General features: G+C 37.3%; 1 protein-coding gene across 3 annotated transcripts in view; it reads right to left on the reverse strand.

Annotated features, from left to right (window-relative positions):
• Window positions 1-25,568, reverse strand: part of MGMT (O-6-methylguanine-DNA methyltransferase) — a 228,357-nt gene that overhangs the window by 187,672 nt on the left and 15,117 nt on the right. For all 3 annotated transcript variants that reach the window (XM_067465787.1, XM_067465786.1, XM_067465785.1), the window contains exon 2: window positions 22,648-22,692. In XM_067465787.1, the coding sequence (XP_067321888.1) occupies window positions 22,648-22,671 (24 nt within the window). In that variant the 5' untranslated portion in view covers window positions 22,672-22,692. The remainder of the gene's footprint in view (window positions 1-22,647; window positions 22,693-25,568) is intronic.

The raw sequence follows: 25,568 nt of genomic DNA on the forward strand, positions 1-25,568 counted from the left end.
GCAACGAAGTGACTGAAATTACTCTAATGATTGCATTACCAATTCTGAATTAATTTAATATACTGGTAAAACAGCAATTGTGAATTGAGATTTACTTACAAAACAAGGATTGATCAGCCAGTGCAATGTCCTGAAAAGCATATGAATGTTGTGCCAGTCAACTGGAACCTTATATTTCATGTCACCAATTAAATAACACCCATTGTTGCTTTATCCAGGGGAAAAAACTTTTGCACTATGATTTTGGGTAATGGGTAGGAAGTGTGCGGCTGTCCAGATGTTCTAGCCAGCACAATCAGCAATGAGGTATGTTGGGAGAATCAGTTCAGCAGAAACTAGAGCAGAGATTCCCAAACATTTTTGCCATGGAACCCTTCAGAAGATTTTTTTCCTGTGGAATCCTAACTCTGTACCTGATTTTCCTGCAGAACCCCAACTCTCTGATTTTCCTGGAGAACTAATTCTGCCCTTAAGCACTGTGAACCCACAAAGTTCTTCCTTCTTTCATCTACTACTATTGCCTGCGTATTCTGTACAATGTAGGTTAGGAATTTCAATAAGGTCCTCAAACTATGGCTTCAAAAAGATTTTATAAGATTTAAAAGGGTTTGTGTGTGTGTGTGAGAGAGAGACACTTTCATGAAAACCTAGGATTCCAGGGAACACAGTTTGGGAACCACTGATGTTGAGAATCACACAACTACCACCCTTGCTTAGGTAATCAACAACTCAATTGCCTTTGGAAGAAAAATCTCCAAAGTCTCCAAACATGTTTGTGTATTTTCTCTGAAAGTAGAGATAGTACACAGGCTTAAGTAGCTCAGGAAGTAAACGTGGCATTACTTCTTCAACAGAAACTTTGGTACTAGAGGTAGAAACAAAATGGAACAAATAAAGATGGGTTCCTACAGCACAAAACAAGAAGAGAAGCCCAATACTTTTTAACTAACTTTATTCAAAACTACCATGTACATATGAAATGAGACAACCATATGTTGTCTCATAAGTTAACTTGAAAATTATTTCAGAAATGTATCCTGGGGTTATTTTTCTTTCTTTCACTTTACTTATTATTCCATTCCAAGGGTGAAACATACAGATTTATGTTTTTTCAACATGGAAGAGCAGCTGGTGAGGTAAGCTAATCCACTTTCCTCTTTTATTTCTGCCTCTTTACACATGCTCAGTAGGCAGTTGTCTATTCTTCTGTTGTACATAAGCAAACAAAGCAACAATAGCACCATCTGTAATAGAATCCCATTCTTTCCCAGATCAAGCTTCATTGTATTGTTGTTTACTGCACAAATGCTACTTCAACCAAACATCTAAAGTCTATCTTTCTCCAGCCTTCCTTCAACATCCTCCCATTGCCAATGCTGCAAAAAATATTTCCTAACCTGTTATTGGGCAAAATAACAGAAGACCAGGTTGGAGGTTGAGTTGGACTCCTATTTTGTGCAAAAAGAGCTTCTTTATTAGAGGTTTTATTAACAAGTTACAGAGTTAAAGATTATCTTCCTCACTTTTGACCTACTTTAGAGTCAAAAAGCCTCAAAATGATTGGAATTCTTGACACTTGTTTCAGGGAGAGTGGAAACACGGTTGACAATTATTCCAGCAACAGCATTATTTGAAACCAACTATCCTTTAAAGATTCAAAGCATAATGTAACTTATGTATTTCATTCTTTCCAACATGCATCAAATGCTGAGACAATTACATATCCATCTGCCACTATTCCTATATAATTATGCAGGTATTACACCAGGTGTTTACATCTAATCAGCACTCAATAGCATCTTAACATTTCATTCTTAAAATGTCATAGGAATATAAGCTACAATGCTCAATCTATAATAATAAAAATAGGTAACTCTGTCAAAGCTGTATCTCCAAGACCATAAAACTCAAATACTTAAAACCTGCCTTGTGTTCAAAGATGACTTGGGGTATGAACTAGGGTTTATTTGGTGTTTAACATTTTTTAAAAAATAATTTAATCCACCCACGTACACACATACACACACACACATTATGGAATATATAGGTTCTGTAGGTTTGTTCTTAAGTTGAATTTATATAAGTCAGAACAGGTACATTTTAAGTGTAACTCCATTAGCTTTGGGTAGCATAGGGAAGGGTTAATCCTTCTGTTGTGTTTGTTTTGCTGTCTGTGCCTTTATTTAGAAGATTTCACCTCACTTTCTGTCCCTGTGAAAGTTGGATTTTGTTGTGGAAAAGAGGATTGGTGATAAAGTTTCAGTGGAGACACCTTTTTCCAATGATAACTCTTACAGGAGTGAATTTCCCTCCCTCTCACTTCTTGTTGTCTTATACCCTGTGTTAACTATGAATTGTATGTAAGTTGGATGTCTGTAACCTGAGGACTGCTTGTGTGTGTATGTATGTGTACACACAGAGCAAGTTTAATGCCTGCAGTTAAACCTTCACTCACTCAACTGGCAGCCTTCACTACCATGACATTGCTTTGCAGTCATACATTCAAATGTACAAATGGGTAATTCAAAGGAAGGTTTACATTTCTACTCCCCCCACCCTTGCTATGGGCAGTACTCGTTTATGGTCAAGGTATAAATATGCCCTCCCTTGAAAGCTGTAAAAAGTGCACCATGGCAGGAATTACACCTAGAATTGGCCATTCAGCTTTAGAGGAAAGTTGAAATGCCCAACTCTGACAACTATGTAAATCTACATTGAGGCTTTATTTTATTCATTTAAGGGCTACAATAAGATCCTTGTATCTGGGGGAACATGTTACTTGACTTCATTGATCTGCGAAACAGTGGATAATAGAGAACATTATTAAAGTGAAGGACTTCCCTCTGATGAATATCATATAGTTGTGCTGGAAGACATAGAAAACACCTAGGAAACAGATACTGAAAATAAAGCCATGGAATTTCTAAGCAATGCAGCAACTGATTGGGATGGCGTTCAAAGATTATATTTTACTGGAAGGCAACTCTGTCTAAACATATATGCTTAAAACCAATTGAAATCAATGGGACTGGAAGAACACAAATTTCTGTGCTCGGTTGGGGTCCAGATCGTCAGGAAAAATAAGTTAAGCAATTTATACAGTGGCTGGAGTATTGACCTGGAAAGTTCATCCATATGTTGTGAATGCAAAGCTCTGCCAGTGAACTTTGAGTACTCTGTTTTTACTGGAACTGAATTAGACCACCAAATAACTGTGGCTTTGCACTCTACTTCACAATTATAGAGCTGAGGGTCAGTGTGTAAGTTTGGTTCAACCGTAATGCCACATTCTATGCTGATTAAAAAAAACCCTTTTAGATCTTTCTAATTTCAAACCTCAGTCATTTTTTTATCTCTCCAAATGAATGTCCAACAGAAATTATATAGCAGCATTATTAAAATAGGGATATTTAACACATTTCTCCTTTCCACAAAACCAAGCAAATACATATATTCATAATTTGGGATAGATATACTGTAGTTAAAATTTTATTATTGTTTTAGCATTTCATATACATTAGCTAGTTGATGAAAGAACAGAACAATAACTTGAATTTGAAAACCCAGCATGATATAGTGGTTTGAGCATTGCTTAGTAATAAAAATGATAATAATTACTACTACTACTACTTTATTTTTGTACCCCATCTCTATCTCCCCAAGGGGACTCGGGGCAGCTTACATGGGGACGAGCCTGATCAACATAGTTAAAATAAAATGCATTAAAATACATAAACAACAACATAAACAAATTAAACAGCATTATAACAATATAAAAGCAAACATCAACCAGCAACTAATAAGCCTGCCATAATGATCAGATTTTGAGCCTGGAGACCAGAGTCTGAATCCCCACGTGCCATAAAAACCCAGTCGGTGACCTTGGGCAAGTCACATTCTCACAACCTTAGAGGAAGATAAAGGTGAACCTTATTGAACGAATCATGCTAAGAAAACCCAAGAGTTGTTTCACCTGAGGTTCACCATAAATCAGAAACAACTTGAAGGCACACAACAACAATTTTCCAGAGAAGAGGCAAACATTGAAAGTATGCCAAAATTAGCTTTAATAATATTAAACTATATTAAATGCCTATATTCCCTATTTCATAATTGGCAATATACTAAAAACACCTTCTGTTAAAATGTCCTTAACTTTGGTTAAAACCGGATCCTTTTGGAACAGCCCTAATTTAAATAAACACCTTTTTATTTTTATTCTGGATTTATAAAAAATGGATCCTTTGATGAAGTTTGATTACGTAATGCATGAACTCTACTTTCACTCTCATTCCAGTTTTGTGTGCTTCTTGGTGTGCTTTTAAATTTTACTCAGTGCAAAAGAAATTAGTTCTAAGTTGGTTCTCCAGCTTGTAGGCCACTTTGAGTCTCTTTGTGGAGAGAAAAAGCAGGGTGTAAACATCATCATCATCATTGTCGTCGTCGTCGTAGTTTGCGGCTGAAGTTCCGAGATCCCAAACTGATTTATCTGAATGGAGCACTTTGTTCAGAGCTCGTTATGCCTAAACGCTTTGTATAAAACTGGAGCACCACGGTTAGCCAACAGAATTAAGTCTTCTCTGTCATTAATAATGAATGGGTATCAAAAAGGTGTTCATTTCAGAAGATTTATCAGGGAGAATATTAAGATGATTTATGACTTTCTGCTCTGAACAGAAGAGCTTCATTTTCCTGGCTTGCTCCTGTGACTTTGAAGAAGCCCACGCTTTGACAGCATTGTGCTCCTTCTGGGGCTAAGGTTCTCTACTCAACAGGGAGATAATACAAAAATGCAGATGCTGCACTGAAATTACAAACCCAAGGTTCAGATGGTAGGGAAGGCTTAGTTCCAGCAGTGCATTTTATGTCCTAAATTAGGCATCTCAAACCTTTGAGCCAGCACTGGGCTTGATAACTTACACATAAAACCTCCACCTTTTACTCTTTCTACTGTAATTCAGTCTAAATGCAGCCAATATTTCCAGTACTAAAATATACTTTCCATATGATTAAATACTGTCAGTATTTAATTTTGCATTTATAGGCCTTTATGTTACAGTAAATACTTCAGAATGATATGTTATTATAATTGACTAGGACTTAAAAGGGGAGGAAAAGTTCAATTTCAATTTAATGGTTTTAGGTCTTAGGTCTCCTCTACAGTACAGCTGAGATCTCAACACCACAAAACTGTAAAGGAACGATGTAATGGTAAAAAATACTTTGTATTCAGGGCTCCTTCCTTCTGTAGTTCTTACCATCCCCTAGAGTTATGATGTAATTTGGCTGGGGGGCAAAATTATTCCATGTTACGTGAGCTACACGGTTGCCCATTTATTTGGAAATGGGCTCACTGTCTCTCCATACAAATTGCAGTCTACTGTTGGCAACTTTCATAGAATCATAGAGTTGGGCCATCCAATCCAATCCTCTGCCAAGAAGCAGGAAATCAAAGTACCTCTGACAGATGGCCATCCGGCCTCTGTTGGAAAGCCTCCAAAGAAGGAGCTTTCACCCCACTCCGGGGCAGACAGTTCCACTGTTGAACAGCTCTCACCGTAAGGAAGTTTTTCCTAATATTCAGGTGGAATCTCCTTTCCTGTAGTTTGAAGCAATTCTTCTGTGTCCTAATCTCCAGGGCAGCAGAAAACAAGCCTGCTCCCTCCTCCCTATGACTTCCTCTCACATACATAGCCATCATGTCTCCTCTCAGAAACTGTCTTGGATTGAGAGCTGAAGAAATTAATTTTAGAAGTAATTTATTCCTATGATACATTGTACCAATTAAAAATTAAAAAAGAAATCACTATTAGTTACTATGCTTTCTTTGGAAGTAATTTATTGCACAACTCACAAATTTGTTAGTAGTTTACCATTATTTTGCTGAGAGAGGATTCCTTATGGCTACAAAAGCTTGAACAACTTTTGTCTAAAGTTTCTCTAAAAATACGCTGTAAAAGTAACACGAAATTGTTACTACCATTATTTCTCTGTGTAATTTAACAAATAATGATAACATAACAAATGTGCATTTGTTATAAAACAAGAAAAAATGGTAACTCATTTCTAATGAACTCTGGAGTTAATTCAAAATGCAGTCTCAGCAAAGATGGAATTCATTCATTCAATGGGAGAATAAGGGGGGATTATACAACTTTTAATACAGACATCAAAGATAAGGTTCACAAAATATTTTATAGGAACATAGATAGTAGACAAAATAATTATAGTAGACCCTCCATTAACCACAGATGCCGTCTCAAATAATAGTTCCTGGTAGCTAAGAGGATATTTTCTAAAAAGAAATGATCACTATTTCAACAACTGTCCAATACTGAAAAAAAGATAGGTAACTTGATGCTCATGAGTAGAGGCAAATCCACCATGTGTTCTCAAGAATGTTGGAAGATGATTTTAATTTACGTTATTTTAATTGATGTTTTAATAATTGACGTTTTAATTACTTGGCTTTAATTGCAACTGTTATTTGTAATTGCATGTTGTTGGCATTGAATGGCTGCCTGTTGTAAGGCTGCCCTGACTCCCCCTCCCAGGCTGAGAAGGGTGGAGTGCAAATGTTGGAAATAAATAAATAAGATTTTTTTTCCATTGACTGTTGTTCAACTTGAATCCTTTGTCAGTTTTATGTACTTTATTCAATTTAAGAAGTAGGAGCCCCTGGTGATGCAATGGGTTAAAACCTTGAGCCAGCAGGACTGCTGATTGAAAGGCTGGCGGTTCAAATCCAGGAAGCAGGGTGAGCTCCCCTCTGTCAGCTCCAGCTTCTCATGAGAGAAGCCTCCCTGGACGGTAAAACATCCAGGTGTCCCCTAGGTAATGTCCTTGTAGATGGCTCATTCTTACATACCAGTAGTGACTTGCAGTTTCTCAAGTCGCTCCTGACACGAGAAGAACAATTAAGAAGTCAGTTATTGTTATTTTTAGATTTTCCAAGTAGATGGTTAATGGTCTCCAATTTGTTTCAAGTATTTGCATCCTGATGCTGTAGCCATCTGCAGAGCTTTTCCATTTTGGACAGTTTTGTGAGCTTTGCTTTCCATTCTTCCACTGTTGCCGTTGTCTGTTGTCTCCAATATTTTGCAAATATCATTTTTGCTGCTAATACAATGTATTGAAAATTTCTCTCTCATATTCTTTTGAAATTCATTTATGAATAAGACATAATAGAAAGGTTTCGGGCTCTAAAATAATTTTGATGTTAAATATAATTTACATTATTTTGTGTTTTTTATCCACTATTTTTAAGTGTGTGGGCATAGACACACATATTGCAAAATGAGCCAACTGCTGCATTACATTTTCATCAAATATTTCTTCTCTTAGGTTGGATTTTAGCAAGTTGTTCTGGCGTCATACACAAACAATACATTATCTGTGGAGCCCTGGTGGCGCAATGAGTCAAACCCTTGTGCCAGCAGGACTGAAGCCCAACAAGTCGGAGATCCCTCTGTCAGCTCCAGCTTCCCATGCGGGGACACGAGAGAAACTTCCTATAAGGATGGTAAAACATCAAAACAGCCAGGCATCCCCTGGGCAACGTCCTTGCAGATGTCCAATTTCCTTACACGAAAAGCAACTTGCAGTTCCTCAAGTTGCTCCTGACATGAAAAAATACAGTATCTTATAGAAATTCTCATGGAAGCCACAGTTGTGGATTAATTTTATCCCCCTTTCCCACATGTATTCCCAGGTACTCCTTTCAATATTCACATGTATTCCCATGTACTCCTTTCAATGTTCAAGTTATTCCAACTGTTATCCCAACCAGAACAGATCCATTGAATCAATGAGATCTACATAATGGGATGTATCTACACTGTAAAATGAATGCAGTGTGACACCACTTTAATGGCCACATGAGAAACATGAGAGTCGTAGTTTACAAATGCTGCTGGTGTCTCACCAAACTACAGTTCTCAGGATTCCATAGCACTGAGTCATGATAGGCAAAGTGGTATCAAGCTGCATTGTTTCTATAGTGTAAATGCATCCTAGTTCTGGCGTTATTGGGACTAATTACTGGATTTATCTTGAATATTTGCATCTGGAAACTGTGAACCTATAGTTTCTGAGAACAAATAGTATGTATGTTGCCTAGAACTTTTAGTTGCAAAAACTAGATTTCTGGACAAATTTGTATTGCTCAAGGGCAGCATCACTTTGACAGCAGTGATCAGCAATGCTTCCATTGAAATGCAACAAAAAGAGAGAGAGAAAGGAAGTTTCATTCACAGCCAGTACACACACGCACAGCTAAAAAGAAAAAAAAGCCCACAAAAATACAACAGAGACAAAATCTCTCAGCACGCTCACTTATTTGCATCATAGAACAAAGATATGCATGATAATTCTCAGTGGTCACTACAGTTTCTCTGACTACAAATACCAGCTACAATACTTGCCAAAAATAATGTGAAAATGTTATTTTAAAAAATGTAGACAGACAGAAAGTGTGGGGGGAGGGCATTGTAAATCAATATGTATGTCCTGGGAGATTCGTCTTCATTGTAATTATGACCAAAATACTGAAGTGAAATGCTTAAAATATTCTTGACATGTTTTAGTATTTCCACACCTTAATCTAGTCTAGTTTTGAATTCTATTCCAATGTAATAGTTTTTATTTCTTTGAATGCCTGCAATAGAAAATTGCAATAGGAGAATGGTTTTTCATATGTATTCAAAATTCCTTGGCAATTTTACTTCCATGTGCATAATAACGTATACCAGGTGGATCAAGTATTTTGTATTCCACCCCCATTATCACAGAGCTCAAAAATGTCACAGATCATCTTTTTTTTTCTTTTAAGAGCAACAAGCAAATAAATACATCCATTGAGAAGCTTCTCTGTCATTACAATCCAATCTGTCATAAAGTTACAAAAACTAAAAGAAATCTTAGGATGCCATCCTGTGCACAGTATATGTGATGTAAGCCGTGCCAAATACAACAGATTTAAGTTTGAGTTAACGTGCACCGTTTGCACTGTCAACTGAATCATTACATGAGTTTCAGTCATACTCTATGTGGGGTTGCCTTTGAAGATTGTCCGGAAGCTCCAGATGGTCCAGCGAGCAGCAGCCATGTTGCTAACGGGAATGGCATACAGGGAGCACACAACTCCTCTGTTGTGCCAGTTCCACTGGCTGCCAGTCTGCTACCGGGCACAATTCAAAGTGCTGGCTTTATTCTATAAAGCCCAAAATGGTTCTAGTCCGGCTTACCTATCCAAACATATCTCTCCTTATAAACCACCTAGAACTTTAAGATCATCCGGGGAGGCCCTGCTCTCGATCCCACCTTCCTCGCAGACGCATTTAGCGGGGACGAGAGACAGAGCCTTCTCAGTGATGTCCCCTCGGCTATGGAATGCCCTCCCCAGGAATAGAAGATCAGCTCCCTCCCTTATAATATTCCGCAACATGGTTAAGACCTGGCTTTTCGAGAAGGCTTTTACTACTGGAGCATAATGAGACGAAAATGAATCATGGAATGTCTGACGATGCAATTGGATCACGATTTCAGTAAGGAGACGCTGAGGATTTGTTTTTATAGATATTATGGGTTTTTTATATTTTTAATATTGAAATGTCTTTATAACTGTTTTTATAATTGTTTTTAACTGTACCTTGATATTTGTTATGGCATCGAATTGCTGCCGACTGTGAACTGCCTTGAGTTGTCTCTGGCTGAGAAAGGTGGTATACAAATGCAGTAAATAAATAAATAAATAAATAATTTTTCACATACACATTTTCTGTATATGTATATAGGAAATCCTTGTGTCTGTAGGATCAGTACCCATGGTTTCATGTATCCACATCGGACAAAATATGGCTTCTCTAGGTATTTTCTAGGTCTTCAAGCACAACTCTATGGTATTCTTGGGTTAGAGGTACTCCGCTGAATAGGGTTTGCCATTATCCATAGTTTCATGTATCCAAGCGAAGTCCAGGAATGTATTCTCCGCAAACACGGGAGCCATACTGCACTGTCTTTCATTTCAGGTGACATATTTATTGCAACAAATCTTGCCTTAGATGAGATATACCCTCCAGCAAAAGACAGGACAGGGAATACTTACTCAAATGTGGTGCCTGTCATTTTCAGCTACTTAAAGAAACAGTACCCAAAATTTAAAATCTATTTGGCTAATCAATCAAGGGGCATTTATCACTGTCTTAGCTATTTCCAGCCCCAGTTCCAAAGGCTAGATTTAATTTTTAAAATCCACAATGACTTGCAGTTAGGTTACCTGGAGAACCTCCTTCTCTTATTCTGCATATTCAATCTCTGAGGTTGTATTTTTCTTTTCTGACTGCTGTTTATGAAATGGATGCCTGGTTAGTCAAGAGGGGAACTTTTTAGTGGTGGCACCTTGGTTACGGAATTCCGTCTGGGGGAAAAAAAAGCTCAAATGGCACTTACCTTTCAATACCAAAGAGCATTTTTGTTATCTAAGGATTTTTTTCTACATATTTTTGAGCCATGAGAGGTTGAATCTATGGATGCTGAACACGGAGATACAGAGAACCACTGTACTATAATCTGCCCAAACATTTTTTGGGGGAGGAGGGATATAGGAATATCATAAATAAATGAGTGAAAAGCTATAATAATTACAAAGTGCTAATACTTGAAGTATAATTAGGTTTTAGAAGCTTTGGAGTGTAATAAGCTTCAAACAACAAAACTCTCATGTGCCATTCACCACCAGAGGAATTTCAAATGAAGAATCCGGTGGGAAACTGTTCAGTTCAAACTTATGAAGTGAGCTGTTTGATTCTATCAGTTTGGGATACTGCCCCAGTCCATGTTAACTTAAAAAGCTAAGGTAATAATATGATCACTGCCAATATTAGCAGTTGTTATGAATGTCAGGAAAGGTCAGTAAAATGAATTGTGATAATCTACACTTGTTGCATTTCTCTCCATTTGACCTCAATGTGTAAGTTTATACATATACATATACACACACGCACACGCGCACACACACACACACACACACACACATATATATATATATATATATATATATATATATATATATGGGGGTGCATACGCGCACAGAATTTTATACAAAACAATAGAACAAATTAATAATTTTGCACAAGATACAGTTTACCCTTTTGTTTCTTGATGCAGAATTTACTTTGGGATAAGGAAGTACTCAGACAACCTTGGTCTCTCACACAAAATTTAAAGAGTATTTTTATCACTAGTTTTAAAAGTATTTAAAAAAGTTGCTTTATTCTGTTTTTAGAAGGAGTAGTGAAATACCTATGTTAATATAACAAGCTAGCTAGCCTCAAGTGTTTCTACAAAGATTTGTGCATTAAAATTAGTGTGATCTTCCTCAAACATTTATTGGTTGTTTTTTTTAAGTACTCCAATACTTAAATTCAAAGATCTTTGGAAAAAGAGAAAATGTTACTATCACAGTATGAAAAGTCTTTGATAATTAGCAATTGGAGAGAAAAAAACAGGAATGTAACCTGCTAATGAGCATAATAACTTTTAAAGCATCTGATTAAAACAGAAGTAACAGACTATGCTGTTTTTTTTTCTAAGACTTTACCTAGCTACCCCTTCTATAGATCTTTTAGAATCAACTGTTAATTATATCACAATGAAAGCACAAAGTCTACCTTAATTGCATTTCTGAGTCATCTACCTGGAAGGGAAACTTTTTGTAAGGGCAAAGTGAAGATCCCAAAGATGAACTAAATGAAGTACGTTTTAGTTTTCACCTTCAGCTCTTTGTAAGATCTTTCAGAAGTCAAAAGAAAAGTAATATTGCAATGTCCCCCCTTTCCCTGTCCCCGTTCTAACATCAGTATATTGTTTGAAAGAAATATACTAATTAGTTAATTGGACCCAGTTCATGTTACCACTTGCATACTAAGAGCTCAAAGTCATAAAGGTTCACCATTATTCCAAAAATATACAGATATTCTGCACTTAATAAAGTCTCTGATGGTGAACTTCCTTTTTACAGTCAAGCCACATATCCCAATCGCCTTTTTTCCTCTTCGTCCTATGTCTAACTGGAAGTTTCTTATCAGCATCAGCACAGGGAAGATGGCAAAGAGGGCCAAAGAAACAAAGACTTTCAGTGTTAAATAGCAGCAGAATATTTGCAGTAAACAATGCAATAAACTAAGTCTGAGCTAGAAAAGGAATCTAATGGAGCTAGCTGTAGTCATAGGGAAACTACCCCCGGAATCCCTCACTGAGTGTACGGAAAAAAAAGGGGGGGGGAGAACAAATAAGCCTGCCTCACCATCTCTTCTCAACAGTTTTAAAACATTTTAGTCAAAAAATCCACCAAAAAACAGGGTTGACTAATCCATGAGTCAATGTGAGTATTGCACCTCAACTGCTGTCAAAAAGGAAACCATCCCCTTTTCTAAGTAGAGTGACAAAAAACAAAAGCTTAGTTCATCCCGAGAGAACCCCCTCTACTTTCTCTGTGCTGGTGCCACTTTGAATGCCTGAGCAAGGAAATAATGGCAGTAGTGCCCCCCCCCCCCCGAAGTTGCATTGGTGGATCCCCTCTCTGCAGAATGACCTTCAACTTTCCAAAATTCATAATTTTGGTTCTCAAACCTGTTCTAAACTTATACATAAGCCAGAGGTCTACACAAGTAGATATGGTCTTCCCTCCTTCTGAAGCCAGAGGAGTAGGAGTTAGGACAGAGGGAAGGCTTTTCATCTGCTCCTGGAATCCGGTGTGATGGAACTTTGTCTGCCTCTCTTTCCCTCTCTATCTATGCATTTGGTCATTCAAATGGAAATCATATGTGGAAGACTCTGAAAGAAAAATCTCTGAATGCATTTTGGGAGAAACCATCCTATCCCCCCTAGATAGTTCAACATGTTTTATGCAAGGCTTATCTGACCTGGTTGTTTCATTTCACATGTGCATATAGATTTGTAAAAAATATATATGCTGAAACTATTTTGAACTGCTTTACCATTTCGTGGTATAAGAATCTATTCCTATTGTTTCAATGTTATTTCTGCCTCTGGTAGCAAGTTGCCTGTTAAATAGGTAATGCCCAGGTATTGTCGTTTTCCTCAGATAAAAAAAAGACTAAGAATTTTGGGTGGCAATATAGTATAGCTGGGAAAATGTAAAGGAATTTACAAAGATTCCAGGTGTAGATATCTAGAAAGCACCTACAGATATGCTCCAACTATGCTTATTTGGTGAATTTTGACCATCTAGTAGCAGGGTTAAAAGCAGGTTTAGTTTTGGTCATGATAATGTCTAGGTTTAGCATTTTCCCCATTAGAAGCCCTTACCTTATAAACGGAAGGAAATAAAGGGGATACCTCAACACCACTACTCAGGTGATGTTACCCTAATGCAACGTTTCTCAACCTGGGGGTCAGGAACCCTGAGGGGGTCGTGAGGGGGTGTCAGAAGGGTCACCAAATACCATCAGAAAACTCAGTATTTCCTGTTGGTCATGGGGGTTCTGTGTGGGAAGTTTGGCCCAATTCTATCGTTGGTGGAGTTCGAAATGCTCTTTGATTGGAGGTGAACTATAAATCCCAGCAACTACAACTCCCAAATGACAAAATCAATCCCCACCCCCAACTTCATCAGTATTCTAATTTGGGCGTATCGGGTGGTTGTGCCAAATTTGGTCCAGTGAATGAAAATACATCCTTCATATCAGATATTTTTACATGACGATTCATAACAGTAGCAAAATGACAGTTATGAAATACCAACAAAAATTATTTTATGGTTGGGGGTCATCACAACATGAGGAACTGTATAAGGGGTCACGACATTAGGAAGGTTGAGAAACACTGCCCTAATGTCTAACTACAGCCTTGATATACTGTATGCCCTCATATCTAACTACAGTCATGCTTAAAGGGTAGGCTGTCATGTAAGTCCTCCAAAAAAAGAAAAAAGAAAAAAAAGGAAGGGTGCTGCCATGAGCAAAAAGCTCTGCTACTTATACTATTTCTTTATGCAAACCATCTGCTGTCAGCACTTTGTTTTATTGTCACCAGTGCCTATGTGATTTTGTTTACTGGTCTTGGAACTTCTGATAACCCAAATTCTCCCCTACCCCAAAGTTTTCTTCAAAGTTCACTTTCCCGGTCGCCTTACCTCTCTTTGTTAAATGTTGCCAATTTATTCTCCCTAGTTTCCAGTTCCTAATTCCTTAAGCAGAGCCACCTGTCCCATCTGTTCAATTTGGACTTTACGCCTCTGGGCCATGTCACTTATGTATTTTGTATGACATCTATCATGCTGCTAGCAGTACACGTTAAAATGGCAGCATTTCAACTTTGCCGTATACCAACAGTGGAACTTGGAAAACATCTATGGCATTAAACATTTAACTTGATATTCACCTGTGTGTTTGTGGCTGACAAATGACCTAGACTTTCTTCTTCTGATTCCACGAAGAATCAAGGAAGACTTTCAGTTGCACACTCTGCCCAGCAGACAATGCCCAACATGCTGAAATCCCATCATGGATTTTAAGGGATATCAAGAAGAGAAGAAACTAATTAAAGTTGAAATATCCTGAATATAATCTCTATCTGTTGACTCAGCTCAAGAGATTAAATCCCTATATACTTGGTTATATGAGAGAAAGAGAGAGAGAGAGATATTAGTGATCCCTTCCCAGCTGTTAAGGAGCAATACCTGAATATAGATTTCTTGTGGGAGTCCATAAGAGAAGACAAAACATGTGATTGGAATGATGTCAGTTCCCCAAAGGCACCAACTCATACTTATACAGAAAGAAAGACATCTCCATACCTTTATATATACACAAGAGGAAATATAACAGAGTGATGCCTTTATTAGTGCCCAAGAAGAATAATGGACTACAATAGCTCATCCTAGAAATAGGCAGACTTGGAAGTAATGTGGGTTAATGATGAACAACATTTCCTTCATTGTTAAATGATTATGCTTCTTCCATGAATAAGATACACACTGACGAAATCACAAGAGATAAGTCGTGAAACATTCAATATGGCTCATGTGCCATTCTATTACTACCATTGATAATATTTAATTTAAAAGGTGGAAGACATTAGAATAGCAGAATTAAGAAGATCGGTGCAACAACAAGAAAGGCACATTGGGTGCTAGTAATAATGCTTTTTAATCATAGTGAGTTGGATCCCATGTTCCTCTGCTATGACTGAAAGACAGAGGGGCCTTCCAGACAACAGAGAAAGGAAGTCATTTTTGGCCAATGTCTCTTGCCAATTCATGACACCTTCCACATTTTTCTAAAAGGTCCCCCAATGATCTGGAGCAGATTTCACTGAGGGTTTAATTGGTAAAGACACATTGGTCAAAATAGTCCACACAACAAGATTAGCTGAGGAAGTGACCAAGTAGATGTGTTCCATACTATTTGAAGCTTCTGAACTGTCTTAAAAATCATCCTGATATTAAGCACCTGACAACAGCCTAGCCTGAGTGTAACTACAGTATGCATGCCTGTGGGTTAACCCTTCTTTAACAACGTAATGGACTGGGGAGCAACAGATAAAAAGTCAACGATGAGAACTTCCTGCCACTTCTCTCCCCTAATAGTGCCAAATCTAAAAGAATATCCAAATTGTGCACATAAAAGCCTTCAATCTGTCACTACACTATGAAGTCAGGACACCAATACAGCACCAATTTGGGTTACAGGCTCATAACGTTTTCCAAAGAACCCTTCATTTCCCAATCTGAAGAATATCTGGAATCTATGCAACACAGCCGACCATCGAATTTAACAAATATTATTGTTATCCCAATTTAATCGGCATGGGATGGGAAAATATCAGAAAACGCCCAAATTTCAGAGAGAGAGAGAGAGATCAGCGAAACACTATCAACCTACCTTCAAATATGTGAAACAGGTCCCAAGAATGATACCAAGAGGTCTTTCCTATGTCCTTTTGGATGACAGGTCCTTACATCCCAATATAATCACTCTGAAGGGTTGAGGTGAGCAATGTGCCATGGAGGAGAAGAAGCAGAAGTTGTCAAAACAACAAGCAAACAGAACTCGGGCTACTGTTTTCTGTTCTGCTCCTACAAAGGATACTTTGGAGACAAGCCACGATCCTGTATAATTTGGTGAACCGAATTATATTTCAGAAAGAGAAGGAAATGGCAGACAGAGCCAGTTAATACACAGTTTTCAAAGCCATACATTACTCTTGTTTTATTGATATTATAAGTAATATAATATCAATAAAGAAATATGTAGTTGTTTTCTATGATAGCATGGTTGCCTTTCTTTTGGTGGTAATGCTCCTGAAAGCTTCAACAGAATCTGTCCTCAATACCAAGATGACTTCTTTTTAACTGATACAATGTCACTAGAGCTGGAAAACCAGCAACATTAGAAAGTGTCTTGGCTGTCAAATTTGTCACTTAAACGTCACAGGCAGGCACACACGCTTCAAGTCAAAATAAAATGGAACTAGTAATAATTCCCTTCTTAAGAAAAAAAATATTTGTTGGTAGACTTCAGGATGACAGCCATATTCCATGGTTCATTGCTCACCACAACCTGCCACTTGAGGGCAGAATGTGTGATTAACTGAAATAAAACATCAGTGCCTTACACAAAATACCATATATTTGCAAAGTTTTTTAAAAAAACTAAAAGTAACACAGATAACAATATCTCAATTATAGTCTTAACAACAACACTTTACAACATCAGCCTCTTAATAAAAACTAAAGCAATAAAGTAATAAAAACTAGATATACTCAAAAACAGGAAGAGAAATCCTTGATCTAAAGTACAGAATTCCCTCCTTTGTCTTAAATTCTTAAAAGGGAAAGGGGGACAATTTCATACATACACACACACGTGTGTGAGAGAGAGCTTTCTAGAACAGTACTACCTCTTGATATGCAGACAGAATACTATACTTGGAACCAAGATGCAAGTTCCAAAATGAGACTAACAGTATGCTTTAAAGGCAGAATCTTATGTTGAGTATCAACTAACAAATAATAATAATCATAATAATAACACTTTATTTGTACCCCGCTACCATCTCCCCAGGGGACTCGGTGCTGCTTACATGAGGCCGAGCCCACAATACAACAATACAAGCAATAGCAACAACAGTACAAGCAATTAAAATAAAAACATAAACAATAAAATATACAACATTATCAATAAGACCATAAGGTACCATAAGATGTAGAATACTGGAATATGTTGTCCCCATGCCACCATACTGGCAAGACATCCTACCAGTTAAACAAGTAAAGTAAAGTGAAATGAAGCAATTATGGACAAATTGTTGGCAATCCAGAAAAGAAACAACTCCAATAATACTGTATAGTGTATACCCCTTTGACCATCAGCCATAGCCTCCTTGAAAACGCTTTACATTAATTTCCAACCCTCCATATGGAATTTCCACAAATGCAAGAAGATAAGTAAAGGTATAGCAGCCCTCCTATTGTTCAACACTTAGTCCACACTGCCATGAGACTAAACATTGCACAGTACAGTTCCCAATCACATCATAATACCTGTGGTATACAACCTCCACAGCTGGTGACTATAAATTAGATGGATGGACAGGTAGTTTTCTCCCCAATAGTTTCATGTTGCACATACCTAAGACATCACAACAGGGGATTTCAGTGAATCCTACCTTAGGCCCCGGATCCTCTTCCTGATATATAACACTGCCTTATCTCTCAGTGTTTTAAAATTTTAATCTTGAATCTGGCCCTGCCTATTGTGATCATTTTAGTGTTTAATGTTTTGTTCTACATTGCTGTGTTATTTATTTATATGGTTTGGTATTTTATGTTATTTTATTTTTTGATTTTCTGTATTGTTTCTTGTGTTATATTGTGTAACTGTATTGATGGGAGTGGCCTCATGTAAGCCACCCCGAGTCCCCTTGGGGAGATGGTGGCGGGGTATAATTAAATTATTATTATTATTATTATTATTATTATTATTATTATTATGTGGGAAAAGGAAGAAAGAAAAGGTCTATTTTTAATTGCGACTTCTGGTTGAAACAGAAATCAATGGCGGAAGATGAGATCCAGACCAAGAACAATCCGAAGACCCAAAGACCTCAATGGTGGAGCAGGCGGAAGAGAACATGGTACATGCTACAACGGCTGTGAAGGTGGAAGAAGGCTGCAACAGATAGAGCGGCCACCATCATTGTGTCAACCATGCCGCTGGTTGGGACCCTCACTCTGTGAAGCTGAGCACACAGAAAATGTGGCAACTGTTCCATCTATGTAACAGCAGCACATTCTGTAAGTACAGAGATTTGCTACACTGAAAGGCATGTTTTTCCCCTGCTCTGGAAGTCATGACAACTAGCAAAGAGTTCATTTTTTTTTTTTAGATTAATAATGAATTTCATAACAACTGTATAGAGTTAAACACCTCTACTCAATTTAGTAATCTGGCCTACTGTTTAAATCTGCTAAAACACTGTTAAAAGCAGCACAACTAATTCACAAGCAAGAACAAAGGTTATGGGGAGCAGCTGACATTATTTTAAACTGGATGTGGGTAGCTGTCATGCACACCACTGTACACACAGAGGATTTGGGGAAATCATATGAAGGCGTCCACATATGCAACAATACACAGAAAGGACTTCCTATGTACACAATGCTGGAAAAGTATTGCACAGTACACATGATGTTAGGGGTGAAATAACCCTATTCACACTGTGTTGGTTGTGCTATATTAATAACGTTTAACAATTATAGCCTAGCAGGAGTTTCTTTGTTCCACAGATATGAGCTAGCCCATACCTGCAAAGCTTCATCTCCTGTTGTCACATAGAAGAAAGCTGAAGCTAACAAATCTGATTAAAAACATATATAAAATGTGTGGATTTTCCTCCAGATTTAACAGGAGCTGAAAAACTATTTTTTAAATATGAATCAAAGTGGCAAGGTTTATAATCAAAACTGCATACTATTTCACAAGATGTTCTGTTATCAAAATCCACAAAAATTCAAGAACTGTTTGCTATGTTCTTCGAGGAGCTCGAGTCAAAACCAACTAAGAGATAATGCAACTAGGCATAACACAATAAAAGATATTACCTTTGCAATGCATTATTGCTGCCAATTACAAGAATCACTTCAACTTAATTTCAAAAGCACAATCACCCTCAACTGTAACAGTCTCTTTTTTAAATTTCAAACTGTATTACATTAAGGCAATAACTCACCTTCCAGCTATAATATTGGTCTCCTTTATTGCAAAAATACATTTCATAAATACTTCATTGACAAGTCAAGCTAATTCAGGTTAATTTTATTGTATTTTGGTGCTATCTCACATTTGTGTGCAATTACCTCTATCATTTTATTGCCATAGCAGAAAGTAATCAGAGCAATTATTTGAAAAAAGAAGGCATATAAATTCCAAGTCACCGTTTCTGGCATTTTTGATAAAATAGCAGCTTTATCTCAGAAAGTGGCAGGGACATCAGATAAATCATGCATCAGTCAAGTGTAGCTGACCCCCAAGTGCATTGCACAATATCAGAAGTGCTTCAAAAGAAACTTTCCTGCATCATCCATCATCCTCCATAAGACTGAAATAGATACACCTGAGGAGTCAGGACTAGAGAATAATAAGAAAACCAAAAAAAAAAAAATCATCCAAGCAATATGGGTAACACTATTAACAACACTACCCTTTAAGCTAAACCACGGGAAACCTTAGCATCTGCTTGTAAATAAATAGTGCTATTTCCATAGACATATTTTAAAGTATGAAACAAACAGTTGTATGGGGGTTTTCAAGCAAATTTTATTGACAGTGCTATTAAGAGACAGCATGAAAGTAAATATTATATATGTCTAGATATGTGTATATTTGTACACACAGAGTACTATATAAGCGTACACACAGTAATTGTCAGCCATGAAAAGCTGTTCAAATACAAGCAAAATAAATAAATAATACATGTACTATGTTTATCCCATAATCATTTGGCTATATCCCTCAGTATCCACAAACCACAGTGCACAGGGCAAGCAGAGAGAGTTCTTTGTCTGGCAAATGAAAGCAGCAAAGGATGAGCCAACATGAGCCAAGTTCAGATGTACATATTCAAAACTGATGAAAATGAAATACTGTCTCTGTAGCAAAACTGTGAACACAATGCTCAGGGTTCTGTTAACAGAATGCTGAACAACCATCTGGATATAAATTGATAGCTCTGGATTTCTTCATGCTTATTAACTGCTTCTATAAAGTAGTGAAATGCCCATCATTATCACTGATAGACTAGTGCTGGGGAAAATAAATATATTTTGAGAGCTTTCTCACAGTATGCGCTCTGCACCACGGAGAGCCTTCCAGACTATTCAGTTTCAAGGACATATCATAAGTTCAGTCTCAACTGCAACAGTCTGTTCCCAGTCACACTAATAAATAAGGGGAAGCAGTTGTTCGTATATGAGAAAAGAAAGGCATTTTGCCATACAAAATCCAAGAACCTCATCACATTGAGGTCCACATGATGGGCAATAGTGGACGGATTCACCATGCAGAGTAGTGAATCCAGTGGGCAGTAAGGGGAAACCGTCCCCCAGCATCGCCTCTTACCCATCCCACAGAGGGAAGAGTCACTGCCCACCTCCCCCCCGCTCTCACCCCATTCTTCTCAATGAGAGCATGGCAAGTCTCCCATGTTCTCATTGCTCCCTCTTATGACCATTTCACCACAGTTAAGGGGCAGAGCCCTGCATGAGGTAGATGTACGTGTTTGATGGGATCTAGTGACCTCTATCCTTCAACTTTGGTGAAAGTGTCATACGACAGGTAAATTTACTCATGTGATGAGGTCACAAGACAGGATGGGATTTGTGACATTGAAGGTTGCATCTACACCAGTGGTTCTCAACCTGTGGGTCCCCAGGTGCTTTGGCCTACAACTCCCAGAAATCCCAGCCAGTTTACCAGCTGTTAGAATTTCCAGGAGTTGAAGGCCAAAATATCTGGGGACCCAGAGGTTGAAAACCACTGATCTACACTATAGCAAATTAATACAGTTTGTCGTCATTTTAACTGACTTGGCTCAATGCTATGGAACCCATGGATCTGTAGTTTAGTGAGGTACCAGACTATTTGGCAGAGAAGGTTAAAGATAGCATTGAGCCATGGCAGTTAAAGTGGTTTCAAACTGCATTAATTCTGCAGTGTAGATGTACCCTAAGATATGGTTCAGGACTTTATTCAATCCCAAATGGCCTCTTACAACCATTTTACCAGAGTTAAGAGATGGAAGCCCGCATGAGGTAGATGTACATTGTTTGATGGGATTCTGCAGGCTCCATCTTTCAACTGTGGTGAATGCATCATAAGATAGATTACCCATGTGATGAGGTCGCAAGACAGGATAGTACTTGTGATATTGATGGTTGCATCTACGCTATAAAAATGAATACTGTTTGTCACCAATTTAACTGCTTTGGGTTAATGCTATGGAACCCATGGATTTGTAGTTTAGTGAAGCACCTGATAGTTTGAAAGAGGGCTAAATATGTAGTTACAAGACATATGATTCCATAGCGTTGAGCCATGGCAGTTAATGTGGTGTCAAACTGCATTAACTCTGCAGTGTAGATGTACCTGAAGATATGTCCCTTTCTTTATTCAATTCCAAATGGCAACTATTCATACTGATCCACAGAACTGAATGGGAGTTTCTAAGAACTGGAACAGCCCTTATCTACCTTTCTCCAAAGTGCATAATTTTTGTGTGTGTGTAGTTATTTAGAAAACAGTGGAAATAATTAAGATTGTATCAAAATTGGCTTATAATGAAACAATGCTAATAGAAGTAAATGGGAGAAAAATCATGCCATTATTTAAAAGACTATTCGGTTTTAATTAAGAGGCTATGCTTTGAGTTCTTCTCCAAGCTAGAAAAAAGACCTGCACTAATAAACAAGGTGACCTGTTTATTTCTGATAGGTAAGTGTGTTGTTGATTGCATTGTACAAAACACTCATGCAATAAAAAGAAAGAGAAATGGGAAAACAAAGAGGATTATTACCACAAAAGCACTTTATTCAAATACATTTAAGTGTGTACTACATTATGTTATGTTTTAATAAAATAAAAAATGTGTATGTTTAACTTAACGTCATATAAAATACAGTTTCTGTGAAGTTTAGTTTTACCAAAGAAATAATTGATTTTATATTCTTTCACTTGACTCCCAACATTCATTCGGATGATAAGTTATTTATTTATCTGGTTATTTATGGATTCTTGTTGTTTAAAAAAAAGAATATTCATCAAGTCACAGAACAGCAGAAAACTGTTCAGTTAACCCTAAAAATACAGCAATGTTCAATTAGGTTATGCTCTGTGGAAGATAGATATGTGATGCGGAAAGGTCCACTGCTGCCTGTTACCAACCATGACAGAGCTACTGAGATTTACAATGCAGCATCAATCTTGTCAACTGGATTCTTAACACTGACTGCTGGACACTGGGGAAAGATGCCAACTATGTTATGTGAATTCTTCTCCAGCATTATTACTTTGTGTGTGGACCTAAATGTGCTCCCCCCTCCCACACACACACAAACATCCAACTTACTTTTTGATGCAGTTTTGAGGCCATGTTAAGTCCAGGAAGCTCTGCCTAAAAGCATGGGGGAAAATGAAACTTGTTAGGAAAACAAAAATATAGATTTTATAAGCAGATAACAGAGGTGGCTTGGGCTATATTATTGATTCTCTTATAACATGAAATCACACACAAACACACAGGACTGCATATATTAAGAGTGTATAATACAAAGCACTGGATGGGAATTTCTCTTTTCTTATGAGCAAACAGGAATTTTGAAGATCACAAGGTCATCTATCATCTGTAATGAGTCATAATCAACAGATGACATTACGAGGACTTCTCTCATCGCTTTCCCTGTAAAATAGGGATCCACAGGATAATAGAATAGCTTGAGACACATCCGAAAGCCTGTAAAAATATTGCTTAAAATATACTGTGCATGAACCACTAAATGTTGCCTTTCTTTTTCCTTCTCCATATTTGTTTCCTTCCTTAGATTAAACAAAATGTCCAGGACATATATTGAAATATAAGGAATGATGTAAAAAGAAAAACAAACATGAATCTGAACCAATAAGAATAATACTACCATGGATATCATTTAAATTTAGATACTAAGAGGGTTTTTTTCCCAAATGACAGCAACTCACGACATAATTTAGAAATCTTAAACACGTTTGCATCAAATCTAAGAACATGAAATATAGGAAATAATTTCCTAATAAGAACATGTAGGATCATAGTTATAGTTTACTTTATAACTCACTTACTTTATAATTGTCAACAACAATATTGTTTTTGAAAACTCAACTGGATTAGTATTTGCTTTCTACCAAGGATAAATACAGACAACATTTATCAAGTAACAACTTGTTACTGCGTAAAATCCTATCTGGGAAATCAGATTACTTTTACTGGGCAAAGCTGGCTATCTAAATTGTCCATCCTCACAATGGTGAATATTTTGCAACTACTCTTCTTTGGATTTCCAAAGAGGCACATAAGTTTTTTATTTGCCCATGGAAAAAAATACAGGTGGACTTATCAACACACCATATTTACTCAAATCTGGTGTGCTATCAAAAAAAAAGTTTTGCTGGCGAATGTAATGCATAGCAGCAAAAAGTGCCCTCTCTGTAATTTATTACAAAAGGTGTTGCTGTGTGCTTATAATTCCTTCTTTAAAAATAAAAAAGTGTTAGATCACCAATGGAGAATAACATCAGGTAACCCTTCCCTCAAGAAGTCATGAAAGAAAAGGCAGAGAGAGAGGGAAAGAGAAGCGAGACTTCATGTTACAGACAAGGTTTATATTGTATTGTCGAAGGCTTTCATGGCCGGAATCACTGGGTTGTTGTAGGTTTTTTGGGGCTGTATGGCCATGTTCTAGAGGCATTCTCTCCTGACGTTTCGCCTGCATCTATGGCAAGCATCCTCAGAGGTAGTGAGGTCACTATCCTCAGAGGAAGTGAAATCACGTCGTTGTGTTATTGTTAATGTTTATTGCTTATTTTCTGTTTATGAATTTTATTTATTGTCTGTATTACTGTTGCTATTGTTTTTATTGTTGTATTGTGGGCTCGGCCTCATGTAAGCCACACCAAGTCTCTTGGGGAGATGGTAGCGGGGTACAAATAAAGTATTATTATTATTATTATTATTATTATTATTATTATTAATAGGTGGCTATGGAAAACAGACCTGAGAAGAGGAAGGGGGTGAAGAGTTCCTTGTGCTAAGGAAAACAGACCTGGGAATGGGGGGGGGGGGGCATTTCCCAAAGCCTCTCAATTGAAGACAATTTAAAACAGGAGAAGTGGCCTCCCTGTCAAACCAAGCCAAGTCTGGCTTGGCTAAGTGGCATAGCTTTTCAGATGGACTTTTTCAGAGCCTCAATTAGGCTAACTGGGAAGCCATGGCTTGTCCATCAAGTGGAGGCTTCAAATCCAATATCCTGAGGCTGACGGAGGGGCACAGGAACCTTTTGGAGTGTGATTCTAACACACTATCAAATGTTGTCCATTTGGACTAAACTAAGCCAAAAAAAGATGTGCATTACATTTGAGGAAATACAGTATATATAAAGAACTCCAGACCATTTATTTCAGCAGAATGTGAAAACTTCCAAGCAAGTTAAAATAAAAACCAAGTCCTAAAAAGACTGATCTAGGAAGAATAAGGAGAGATAAGGAGAAAACTATCCAAAAACACTAATGTGTCTAACCAAACCTCTCATAGTGGTGGATCATGTCCTATGAGCATGCCATTTCAGAAATCTATGATACAGCCCTTCCCACAAAAAAAAAAAAAAATCTGTACGAGGTTTCCCAATAATTAGGATTACAAAGCTGAGTTTCATTTTGTTTGCTGGAGGTCTTTCTTTGCTAAGTCAGACACGTGTATAGGGAGTATTCTCAGATCTTAATTAGAGGGGTGGGGATGTTGAAGTCTTAACAAGAAGTGGACTTCTCCCAAGTGTTTTAGTTAAATGTGTGTTAAAAATAAAGAGCTTTGAGCAGCTTGAATAGAAATTATATCCCCTTTCAATCATGCTAACCCAATTTAGTACAGGTAGCAAAACCAGCCAAGACCTAGATTTCAAAGATAAATTGGGGTGGAGGGAGGCACATCACTTTCAAAATTGATTGAACTTTTTGTTTGTGATTGCTTAATGAGGCATGCTTTGTAAGAACAGAAATTATATTCAGTAATAAAACTAAAATGTATGTTTGCTTATAATTCCAATTCATTTCAATTTCTATAGCCAAAAGTGCTATTGTTATTCAATCAAAGCTTTTTTTTTTTCAATTTTACTTGTTTTAAAAAAATACTTAAGTCTGCCTCTTACTTGAAGTACTGTTTTAAAGTAGTAGTAAATTAAAAGTGAAGATATCGAGTATGTACTACTGGCCTTTGGGACCACAATGCCAGAATGCTGACACATA

Source organism: Anolis sagrei, chromosome 3 (assembly GCF_037176765.1).
Source record: "Anolis sagrei isolate rAnoSag1 chromosome 3, rAnoSag1.mat, whole genome shotgun sequence".
NCBI lineage: Eukaryota > Metazoa > Chordata > Lepidosauria > Squamata > Dactyloidae > Anolis > Anolis sagrei.